Genomic DNA, 13,095 nt, shown 5'->3' on the forward strand with positions numbered 1-13,095 from the left:
TTTCTGAAAAATAACCTCAATTAGAGAAAATTTCAAATATTTTTCGAATACAATACTATGAATCAAGTAAATTTGATTCCAACCACCATCACCTCTATTTTCACTTTTTTAGCTAATAATAAATTATTACAGGACTTCCACATCTATTTTCACTATTTTAGCAAATAATACATTATTATGTGAATTTGACCCAACAAAGGATATATTTTTAAATAGTTAGACTATCCACTTGTACTCAATTATTACAGGTTAGTACAACTTAAATTCAGTAATTGAAAATCCAACACCACAGATGCAATTATCACAAAAAGTAATTGTATAATTTTTTATACAGATCAATTTTATGTGAAATCGGTAGGTAAACCGATACTCTACAACTTCATTTTATACAAAAAAAATTAGCATACCCGACATTTTGACATAATTTTCATATTGGCATCGTTAAAAAATGATGATAATATATTTTTAAGCCTAAATAATAAAACTATCTTGTGAAAACTCAAAATTTAATATAGTATGATTAGTCCAACCGTGCAAGATTAACATGTTACTCGCTCCGTCCCATTCATTTCTATAAAGTTTCTTTTTTTTATACCAGCGGGAGAAAGCAGTTATAAATAAAGTAACCAGTGCGGCATGATCAACCAGGCCTTAGCTTATATTTAATGTCCGCCATCTCCAGATCTTACTAATGGCTCGGACCAAAGTTTTCTAGAAAGACGGGGCCTTTTGTGCAGCTCTACAGCACACAAACAAGATTGATTTGGCAGTCATCGTTTTGTTCATACAGTTATAATGGCATTATAAGACAATCATTCGATCAAAAAAAAAAAAAAAAAGAAAGGCCATCCCTTGAAAATTCAAACTTGAGCTTCCTAGCAACACGGGACGTTTACAGCACAACCCACTAGTTTGTCAACAGTCCTGGATGGGAACCAATTTTAGTTTGCCTCCATAGACCTCTGGAAGTTGACATTCATCAATTTCATCGAGAAGAGTCGGTGTCAACTTCTTGTTATCAACAAATATTATCTGGTCAACATATATACAGGTTCAAAAAAGAATCAGCTAGTGATGGCAAAATATACACTATAGCTTTAAACATGCAAATACCCAAAAAAAAAAAAATGCTTTCTTTATGCCAATGCATATCTGCTGTGTCAATAACAAAATTTTCAGATATTATGAATAAATCATGTTTGCTATTTAATTTAGTGAACAGCCTTATAAAATATGTTATCTAAATCAGGGGATATGATCATATCAGACATGTCAGGTATAATGGGTATGAACTCCTTTTTCTTTAGTTAATTATTATGCAAAATAATTCTCAACCCTGACAACAGCTCTGTGAGGTACCAATATGAATTTAAGGAGTTCCAAGTATATTATTACCTTCTTCTTTGTCTTGCTGTCAATAAACGGGTAAATCGCCTTCCACGCAGTCATAAATATGTAGGGAACATGTACTATAATTAGCTTGCCCAGCCTCTCTGGGTAACAATCCTGTCAATGAAATCATAATATATTAAGATCTCGGGTATTTTTTGACCTGATGCCTTAAAACTGACTTATTTCTTTTCCTTGTCTTTGGCTAATAGCTACGGACAGAAATGACCTGCAATATAGATAAAGCTGCTAGGTATCCCCGGATGTCGCTGCTAGAGTATCCCCATCCTTCAAGGTCTCCAATGCAAACAAACTTCTCCTGTCCACTTGGCATTCTGACACAACGATGCAATGAAAACAAGTGTTCACTAAAAGTAATACGACACACAAGGTCCACTGGTTTTAGATAAAGAATTATTACTATCACATATGATATGTGGAGCCTAGTGGTAATAAGCTAACACATGAGGATAACTAATTCACAAAATGCCATTGCGACATAAGATAGACGGCCATCTTTTCCCCTTTTGTTAGATTATATTATCCAAGGACACACATCCGAAGAAAACAAAGAAAGTGACTAGGGTTCATTTTTCCATGAGGAATCTTGTATTCATGTGTAAACAAAGTCAACACACATGCTCATATACATCATAGTACCTCCAAATGGAAACTGATAACTTGAAACAAGAGGGGCAAACCAAGGAACTCTTATAAATAATTACCTTGAACATATCTGATCAAGACTGTAAGTCACGAATCCTGTAATGAAACAAGGGAATAGCAATTTTAGTTTGACAATTGATTTTGAAAGACTTGTATAATACAAGATGCAATGCTTTTGGTGTGATAAGAGATATAGCAGAAAGTGGTTTAGTGTTATCTGCTGCTTTGATCTCAAGGGTCTGCCACACTAAAGTATTAACAATATTAGTTGCATATTTGACATTGTCGCCAATATTCTTCTTATTTCTCCTATATCAAACAGAAAAAAAGAACTCAGAGATGGATGATTAAGCAATCAGTTTATATCCATGGCAAGTGCTTGCTTGGTCAACTTGATATGCTTTCTCGACATTCATTTTTTCTTTGTGTAATATGCAAAATTGTACAAAGTGTGAAATATGCAATATGTCATTGGTTTTTGGTAATCAAATTCTCATAATGTTATAAAGATATTAGAAATGCAATTATCATCCCAGTTGAGACAGGTCTAACGTAGATTCGGAATTGCAATTAGTAATGAGAAAGTAAATTACAAGATAATAAATCTTCATTATACACACACAGAAAGGTTTGATATGAATACATACGCTTGAACTCATCTAGATTTGTCGGCTTATGCCTGCCACCATAGCAAACAACCACTGGTCGTCCCATCTTATCCAATCCTTGCATAAAGAGCTTGTTGTCCGCCAGTTGACTTGAGATCTCTGATGGAGATATGGAGCCACCAGGGACGAATTCTTTTCTCCATTTAAGATATTTTATAAGTAGATTTGTGGCCTTCTCAATATCATGATTACGAGCTCGCAAAAATCTGCGAATCATCAGATCATCTATAACCTAATAGCAGGTGAGTTCCGATCGTCAGTTTTGATAAGTTTATGGTACCTAAACCACAGTGAGCTTAAAACACAAACACAAACTATTACAATAATGTCATTAATTAAATCGGATTATATGTATATTTGTCCATAAGTACTTTGAGCTGAACTAGATAGCGGCCTGTTGTTAATGTAGCAGTGCATTGCAATTTACAAATACCACGGTCCTATATTTTTCTCTAAAGTTCCTGCTCCTTGAGAGGTACCAAATAAATGACTAATCCCATTTTTGGTGGATGATGATGCCTATGTGGCTATGTATGAATAATCCAGGACTTCCCAGGGAGATGGGCTTTCACTCATCCCTGTCAAAGCCTTGCATAAATGTCCTGAATAATATCACATGGCCTAGGGACTTTTCACTTTTGAATATTAGTATACATTCAAAATTTGATCAAAGCTGAAAAGAAAAAGTGCGATTATTTTTCTCAACTACAGAATCTCGATTTTGACTCCGATGAACAGTATAATCCAGCAATGAACAACAACCTTCCCAGAAATGAACAACAACCTTCCCAGAAATTTCGGCTATGCCAATAATGATGTGGGATAGTTTTTTTTAAAAGAGAGAAGTAGGATAAGAATCTCCCAGCCCCCTTTTTTCACAGTTGCTAATATCTCAGTAAACAACACTGCCATTATATGAGGGATAACTCCCTCTGTCCCTCTCAATTCTTAACATTGGGGGACAGGGCGTCTAGAAAACATAGTTTTATAACTTTTTTTAAAATTTTTCTTTTTCTGACTAAAAATTCAGTGTCTAAATTTTTATTCAGAAAAAGAAAATTTTAAAAAATAGTTATAGAACTATCTTTTATGGGCGCATTAAAGTGAGTGTCAAGTAGTGAAAAAGAAATTTTAAAAAATGAGAGGGACAGGGGGAGTACATCATAGAAACTCTAGCAACATAACCTAATAGATACAATCCCAAAAAATTGGGTTCTTGCAAATAAGCTACAACTATAATAAACTAGTAGCCTTGTTAGAATACAATATGATCCTGGTAAGCCCTCCCCCTAACACCTTGAGGTTTTAGGAGAATTGGTCACTTAACATGGTATCAGAGTGAAGGCTCGCGGGAGACTTCAGTTCAACTCCCTGTGACCCCCAATATTCTCAGAATTTGTTAAGGACACAAAGGCAATGTTATGCCCCAAAAGATGAGAGCCCGTGATCCACTCTCGACCCATAAATGGGCTTTCGAGTGAGGGGGAATGTTAGAATATAATATGATCCTGGTAAGCCCTCCTCCTACCACCTTGAGGTTTTAGGAGAATTGGTCACTTAACATGGTAATTTTTTTACTTCCATCTTCCCATTCCAACAACAATGCGGATCAAAACAACGTTTTTAAGCCTTATGTTGTCATCAATATTCATAGTTTCTACTGCGGTTAACATTACCTATGATAGCACATCACTGTTATTCGATGGTCAGCGAAAACTTGTGATTTTTGGAGCTATTCACTATCCACGTAGTACTCCAGAGATGTGGCCTAACTTGATACAAAGAGCCAAAGATGGAGGGTTGGACACGATTGAAACATACATTTTTTTTTGGAATCATCATGAGCCTCAATATCGTTGTTATGACTTTTCAAGGAATTTGAACTTTGTAAAATTATCAAGACTATTCAAGACAATGGTCTTAATGCCATTCTTAGAATCGAGCCATATGTTTGTGCTGAATGGACTTATGGGGGATTTCCCGTTTGGTTGAAGCATTTGCCAGGAATAGAGTTTTGAACCTACAACCAACCTTTCATGAATGAGATGAAGACTTTTACTACTTTGATAGTTGATATGACTAAGAAAGAAAAACTGTTTGCTTCTCAAGGCGGCCCAATTATACTTGCTCAGATTGAGAATGAGTATGGAGATATCATGGGGGCTTTTGGAGAAGACGGACTCAAGTATCTTGACTGGTGCGCTAACTTATCACTTGATATTGGTGTCCCTTGGTTAATGTGCCAATAGAATAACCCTGTTGCTCCACCTCCCATGCTTGTAGCATGCAATGATCCGTATTGTGATAGTTTTAAACCCAACAATTCTTACAGCCCTAAGATGTGGACAGAAAATTCAGTTGGCTGGTTTGAGAACCGGGGTTGGAGTGTTCATCACAGACCCGCAGAAGATGTTGCGTTTTCTGTGGCTCGCTTTTTCCAGCTGAATGGCTCAATGATGAATTATTACATGTGTCACAGAGGTACAAATTTTGGTCGCTCGGCTGGGGGACCTTTGATCACCACATCATATCATTATGATGCACCTCTGGATGAATATGGTGGTTTGAATCAACGAAATTGGGGTCACCTCAAGGATCTTCATCATTGGTAAAAATCATGCTTTATGGAAATTCAACGACAAAGACTTTTGACAAAGATCATTTGGAATCTTCGACCATTTTCAAATTCAATGGAACCAAGGCTTGTTTCCTCGGAAATTCTCATGATGACAAAGACATTACACTTTAATTACTAGGCAAGAACTTCACGGTACCATCTTGGAGTGTAACAATCCTTAAAGAATGCAAAACTAAAACTTTTAAAGCCGTTAAAGTTAGGGCACAGACCTCGGTTAAAGTAAGGGTTCTAAGTAGAACTAATTTACAGTGGGCTAAGGGAGTATCCAATCCACTACAAGGACCCGATGTTTGAAAAACATGCTTTGATTAAAAGCAACGTGTTTTTATCCGATGCATGCTAATGTTAGTGGCCCAATTGTTCATGTGTTTCTTAATGGGAAACACATAGATCGATGGTCCGGTTCTTATTCTAATCATGGATTCATATATGAGCAACTTCTCGATATTGAACTCGGGAAGATATATCATTTATCTATACTCACTGTCAATGTTGGATATGCAAATTATCACGCACCCTATGAAAGATATGTGAATGGAATAAGTGGTCCCGTTAAATTGGTTCCACAAAATAGTATACACAACATGGTATTGACTAAGTGGGAGTTGAGGTCTGGTCTAGGTGGCGTTCTCAGGAAAATGCATCTCGGAAGTGGCAGATGGGATCAAAGTGTTATTATAGACAGACAAGACTACATTTGATTCTCCGAGGGGAATAGACCCTGTTGTAGTAGAATTATTAGGAATGGGGAAAGGACTTGCATGGGTGAAAAGGTTCGGCATTGGTCGATTTTGGCCAAGCGTTTTTGCTGGTAATCAACGTTGTGACTCGTGTGATTACCGGAGTGATTACGATAGGGGTAAAGACAAAAAGTGTTGATCAGAGTGTGGAGCTTCCACTCAGAAATGGTATCATATACCGGGATCCATTTTGAAGGACACTGGAAACATGATGGATTTATTTGACGAATTTGGAGGCGATCCTTCAAATGTGAGCATTCAAAGTGTGCCAACAGGGCATATTTGTGCAAATGCACCAGCAGATACCATACTAGTGTTATCATGTGAAGACAAGATGCTTCAAAGCGTTCCCCCTGGTATGTATGGTGCGGCGGCTACAGGCAAAGTCTTTATAGAAGTTTCCTTTGCAAGCTTTGGTAATGCTAATGGCACCTGCGAACCCGTTCTCAAACCATTTCAAAAGTTTCCTATGATTCTCCCAACACTCTTGCTGCCATCAGGGCCGGCTCAAGACTCTTGGTGGCCTTAGGCGAATCAAATTTTTGAGGCCTTTTTTCGCAAAAAATAAAATAAAATTTGACATATGCTTTTCCTTTTAACAATATTATACTATAATTTTTTAATATTTCATAATTCTTTGTTTCATCCTAAATTTTTTTATTAAAACAATTGTTTATAAATTGGTAGAAAATATATTGTGTAAATAATTGATATATCTAATTAAATATGAAGATAAATATTTTACTATTTAAATAATTTCACTGTAGATAGTTATGTAGTTATAATGAAATTTGTGAATTTAATTTAATTTTGATATTTATTGACATTTTAGCAAAATATAGAAGTTAAATTTTCAAACAAGTACAGAAATTATAAAATTAACTAAAATTAGTTTTAATAAATAGTAATTAGAATTTTACAAATATATTATAATAAATCAAATTAAGTAATTTTAATTCTATGTTTTATAAATTTAAAATAGCATTAAAACTACAAATATTGAAAACTGAAAAATTGATAATTCATAAATACAATTATATAATTGAAACTACAACTACAATAGAAAAACCGAACTTAAGAAATTATAATTAGTCACATTAATATAAAAATTTTATTTTTGTAAATCTCATTCATAAATAAAATCATTATTTTTTTATAATAAAATATAATTTTAATTATATATATAACTAGAGGCCTTATGTAACTAAAATTATATTTTTTGGAGTTTTCAAATATAAGCATATATATTTTTTTCCAATTTTGAAATTATAATGAAAATATATATATAATTTTTGGGGCCTTCAAATATTGGGGGCCTTAGGCCACCGCCTAAATGGCCTGTATGGTGCGCCGGCCCAGGCTGCCATAAAGAAGGCATGCATTGGCAAGGAACTATGTGAGCTTGATGTGTCGGAGAAGACATTCGGGACTAGCAACTGCACGAGCGATGTTGCCAAGAAGCTCACCGTTTCTCTCAAATGCTAGTAATTATATTAGATTATTTTAGCCAGCATTAACGATTTAGCGGTATAAACTGTCTTCTATAGAGTAGAAGTTTCTGAGTACTTTTGAAAGTAGAGCAAAGGTTTATTCTGTTGTGCTTTTAATTAGAATCAAATTATTGATTAGGCACTTCTTTTCTTGTTTGGATGATTTTATCTAAGACCCAAGATCTAATACCTAAGACCCGAGACCGGCAAAAGACTTAGAAGTACAAAGACTACACAAGGTTTCTACATCGACTTTGAGGAAGTAACGGGGAGTTACGTTCCAAGACAAGCTTTGTAGGTGTTTTTACATTTATAGTGACTCTTGTGATTACCAGAGTGATTACGGTAGGGGTAAAGACAAAAAGTGTTGATCAGAGTGTGGAGCTTCTACTCAGAAATGGTATCATATACCGGGATCCATTTTGAAGGACACTGGAAACATGATGGTTTTATTTGACGAATTTGGAGGCGATCCTTCAAATGTGAGCATTCAAAGTGTGCCAACAGGGCATATTTGTGCAAATGCGCCAGCAGATACCATACTAGTGTTATCATGTGAAGACAAGATGCTTCAAAGCGTTCCCCCTGGTATGTATGGTGCGGCGGCTACAGGCAAAGTCTTTATAGAAGTTTCCTTTGAAAGCTTTGGTAATGCTAATGGCACCTGCGAACCCGTTCCCAAACCATTTCAACAGTTTCCTATGATTCTCTCAACACTCTTGCTGCCATAAAGAAGGCATGCATTGGCAAGGAACTATGTGAGCTTGATGTGTCGGAGAAGACATTCGGGACTAGCAACTGCACGAGCGATGTTGCCAAGAAGCTCACCGTTTTTTTCAAATGCTAGTAATTATATTAGATTATTTTAGCCAGCATTAACGATTTAGCAGTATAAACTGTCTCTATAGAGTAGAAGTTTCTGAGTACTTTTGAAAGTAGAGCAGAGGTTTATTCTGTTGTGCTTTTAATTAGAATCAAATTATTGATTAGGCACTTCTTTTCTTGTTTGGATGATTTTATCAGATTTTTAGGTTTTTCACAAAAATAACTATGTTAAGTGACCACTTCTCCTAATATATTATAACATTCCCCCTCACTCGAAAGCCCATATATGCCCATTTATGGGTCACGAGTGGATCACGGGCGCCCATTTTTTGGGGCATAACATTGCCTTCGTGTCATTAACAAATTCTGAGAATATTAGGGGTCACAGGGAGTCGAACTCGAGTCTCCCGCGAGCCACGAAAGCCCATTTATGGGTCAAGAGTGGTCACAGGGAGTCGAACTCGAGTCTCCCGCGAGCCTAAGCTTTGATATCATGTTAAGTGACCAATTCTCTTAAAACCTCAAGGTGTTAGGAGGAGAGCTTATCGAGATCATATTATATTCTAACAAGCCTCAACTATAGAACACATGTGGCATATATATATGGAGAGAAAGACACCGGGGGTTGCACTCCTCAAACAACACTTTTACAGAAAAAACAAAAAAGAACACTTCTATAATATTTCGTTTTCATAAAAAATGATTTGTTAAGATTAAAATCACAAAGTTTAACAACAATTAAGCCTAACATATAGAATCTAACATCAAATATCATCCAAATTATTAAAATCAAATGTTATAGCATCGCGAATACAATCCAGCATATATATATTCACATATATATATATTCATATATATATATATATATATTCATATATATATATATATATATATATATATATATATATATATTCATATATAATTTGCATGATGAATTTGACATAAAATCATGTAATGTTTAATTAGACCAATTTGGTATACGACACAAAAAGTTAGTGATTAGATTTCAATTATTGGTATACGAACACGAACGTATGCAGTCCATTTAGTGTTGAATATGGGTTTTCATTTCATATACACGAAAGTCCACAAATGTACACGATATAAATATATTTTATGTAAACAAATTATATTTACATATATATAATATATAAATCTACAAATTTGTGCGTAATGGTATGCAAATATAAAATGTTAATATATACTTCATAAAATATTATACATAGATGTATTTTTAAACTATATTTCAATTAAATGTTATTAACATTTATATTAAATGTACACGAAAGTGAATCGAAAAGTACACGACACATTTTAAAACGGATATGGGTTTGGGATTCGGTACATGAATCCTAAATGGGGGTACAAGTTTCACCTTCAAATACACGAAAATATATGACACGTTACGATTTACAGGTCTATGTTTAATCCATATTTATTGTTACACCAATGTTAGATTTGTTTCAATAGTGTTTTTTATTTTTACTTATCTAGGGGTGTTCCTTTGGAGCAGTGGTCTCTATATATATTATGCAAATGATAAAATGGAAACCAGCTGCCCAGATGTAAAATCACTTATCTCTACATACCCGACCCCACTTAATCCACCCTGTGCCCACTATAGCCTCACCCAGCTCTAGATAGTAGATAGACCCTGGATAGGCTCTTGACAGGCTCAAGAGCTTCCACTAGGCCCACCATGGGGTCCATCCCTGGCCCCCACAACTCTTCATATTCTCTTAAATAGTATTGTTTTTTTATTTTGAGTTCTATTTAACTGGTTTCTATTGAAGTAGGACCTCATGTATATATAAACTATTAAACTAATATGTTAAGTAGCATCCATAACATGGTGTGTACGAATTATGTGTAGAATGCACTATTTCAATATAGTGTTCTATATAAAGTTTTACTTAAGTCAAGCTTACATGTTGAGTCCACACTCCGTGTAATTTTAGTGTCGAATTTTAGATCCACATCTGAGTATCCTTAACCTTACAAAACCAAGACCCCGTACCCAAAGTTTGGGTAACAGAGACGTGGGACTGGTATTTACACAAAATATTGCAGTCCACAAACCTCAAACTGAGTTCTACCGAAGGCATATATCATTAGTAAAAAAGTTGAACTTCTGAAAAGATAGTAGACCGGATTGGAGGTGCTTAGCCAGTTGATGCATTAGGCCAGAGTACTAACGATGAAGCACTACTTGTGCACATATTAAGATATATCAATGATTAATCAGTCTCATGGTCATGGTAAAGCGGCATTATGTATTGTTCAAGGCCTCGAAGAGTCACGGATTGCGAGTTGTAATTTGAGGATTTGCATTGTGTGATTGTGATAATGAATCAAATATTCACATTATTTGGGTCTGATTTGTACATGATACATAAATAAAAGAAGCTGTATGCTACAGTAAGTTAAAAAAAAAAAAAACAAGAGATACTACCTTAGAATCGTCGTCCTCAGAAGAAGAAGAAGAAGCAGCAGGGAGAAGAAGGGTGTCTTGTAATTCCCGTTGAAGAAGCGCTTTCATGATTCCCACTTTGCTCCGCTCTATCTCCATCTCTTCCTCCTCCGCCATCACTCTCCTTTCCTGATTTCCTTTCCTCCCAGTTTAATTCTAATCATCTACTAATAATTTATCATTTATTTATTACTACTGTTATTAATACACACAAACTCCAACTACTTTCTTGCCTCCCAACTACTGCAGCACTCGTATTTCATCTATGTCTCTGTCTATCTACACAACTGCTATCTACCTATCTGTCCGTATCTACCAAAATGACACCCCTGTAATAATAACAAAATCACATGTATTTCACTCGCAAACAAATATGGGTATCTTTTTATTTTGTAGTGCAAATATATTAATCTCCAAAGCTTCCAGAGTTTGAGTTGATTACAAATAAAATATATAATATTATTTATTTTAAATTTTTAATATAATATACATGACTCATAATATTTATTATTTTATAGTATATATATATATATATATATATATATATATATATTAATATCTAATTTTATTTAAAGATGAAAATATATTAAAATAATATATTTCTAATAAAAATAAATTTTTAATTAAATATGAAACATGTTTGGGTTTATCGCCGATTAATCGTTGTTGGGTCGGTCACCGTCTCGATTAAGTGTTAATCTGTGAAAAAAGTGTTTTTCCAGAAAAATCGATCAAAGACGGGATTAATCGGTCAAAAGACGGTATAATCGGCAAAAATCAGTAGATTTAAAAAATTTAAATATCATAATAAAAAAAATAAAATTTAAAAATTAATTTTGAGACACGTTGTACTATGGTTTTATGGGATGAATTGACCTAAATATTTAGAAAATGGATATTTTGTGGATAAAATTATTAATTTTTTAATTTATAAAATTATATGATTATAAATTTATTGTAAATATAAATATATATATACTTAAATTTATCTAGTTAAAAAAATAATATTCAATTGATTCTGATTAATGATCTGATTAATCACTCCGATTAATCCCCGATTATCCAATTAATCGCTAGACGGTGCATTTACCGATTAAATCCGATTTCAACTTTTTACAACACTGCTTGTCAACATTATATTCACCATGTAAATTACTATTTTAACCTTCTGTTTCATTAATATAATTAATAGATTGTAATCAATGCGCATCATTATGCTTAATAAATTAAATGGTTCACAATTATATATATAATTAATATGTTTAGCTGTTTTATGAACACATATAATTAAGAGTATTTTGTAACTAATATGTATGATTATATCTCTTATAATAATTTATTCATAATTAGATTGCAAATCATATGTTGATTATTAATGATTATGTAGTTAATTACATCAATAAAGAATTTACAAACATCTATGATCAAGATATCTAATTTTTAACGAGGTTTAACAAATATACATTAATTAAGTTATTCGGTAAATGTCTAGTTAAATTATTCAAAGTTCAATAATTTTTAACTAAAATATAGATGTTCAGTAAAATTCTAAATACTGACAAAAATTTCAGGGTGAGAAGAGTATCAAAAGAGCATCAAGATGATATGTCACTACTAGTTCAACATCAAGATGATCTCCACCAGTAGAGGAATATATTTGTTTATATTATTTCAAGAATATCAATTCTACTCACATTAATAGTTAACATTAATAGTTAGCGCAACTCTTAAATAATGAAAAATATGTTTACACCAACATATAATAATATGAATCTAAATCTAGCGCAAAAAATAACACTCTATCACCTGTATTCATGTGTACGAGTAGTCGAATATGAGAATATATCCGTGTATTCAATTAAGTCATAACAATTTTCGTTAAGCATTTTGATCGTCTCATCTTCTATATTTTATATTATATTTTGATATAAGTATATTTTAAATTAAATTTTAATCTTTATGTTAACATATAAAAACAATTGACTAACTATACATATAATTAAAAACGTTATAATTTATTGGTCAAATTCGAATAACCCTCCTCGATAATCTGAAGTCCAACAAAAGTTTATTATTATATACTGGAGATGCCTAACAATTACATTTTGGTTGTCAGGCGGATTCAATAAGCAGCCAAGACATTTGTTCCGCAACTTTTATTAACATATTTTTTATCTTTTCAAATTTTATAAAATTATAAAAAAAATTC

The 13,095-nt window shown here is 33.5% G+C and overlaps 1 protein-coding gene and 1 pseudogene across 1 annotated transcript; one reads left to right on the top strand and one right to left on the bottom strand.

The window, feature by feature from the left end:
- Window positions 1-637: 637 nt before the first annotated feature.
- Window positions 638-11,196, bottom strand: LOC108196044 (uncharacterized). Its single transcript, XM_017363114.2, has 6 exons — window positions 10,869-11,196; window positions 2,703-2,955; window positions 2,115-2,151; window positions 1,619-1,724; window positions 1,396-1,506; window positions 638-1,032 (listed from the first exon to the last, which is right to left on the bottom strand). The coding sequence occupies exons 1-6, from the start codon at window positions 11,001-11,003 to the stop codon at window positions 916-918; spliced, it is 759 nt and encodes a 252-aa protein (XP_017218603.1). The 5' UTR covers window positions 11,004-11,196; the 3' UTR covers window positions 638-915.
- Window positions 4,326-5,335, top strand: LOC135147774 (beta-galactosidase-like; annotated as a pseudogene).
- Window positions 11,197-13,095: the final 1,899 nt, after the last annotated feature.

Source organism: Daucus carota, chromosome 7 (genome assembly GCF_001625215.2).
Source record: "Daucus carota subsp. sativus chromosome 7, DH1 v3.0, whole genome shotgun sequence".
Taxonomy (NCBI): domain Eukaryota; kingdom Viridiplantae; phylum Streptophyta; class Magnoliopsida; order Apiales; family Apiaceae; genus Daucus; species Daucus carota.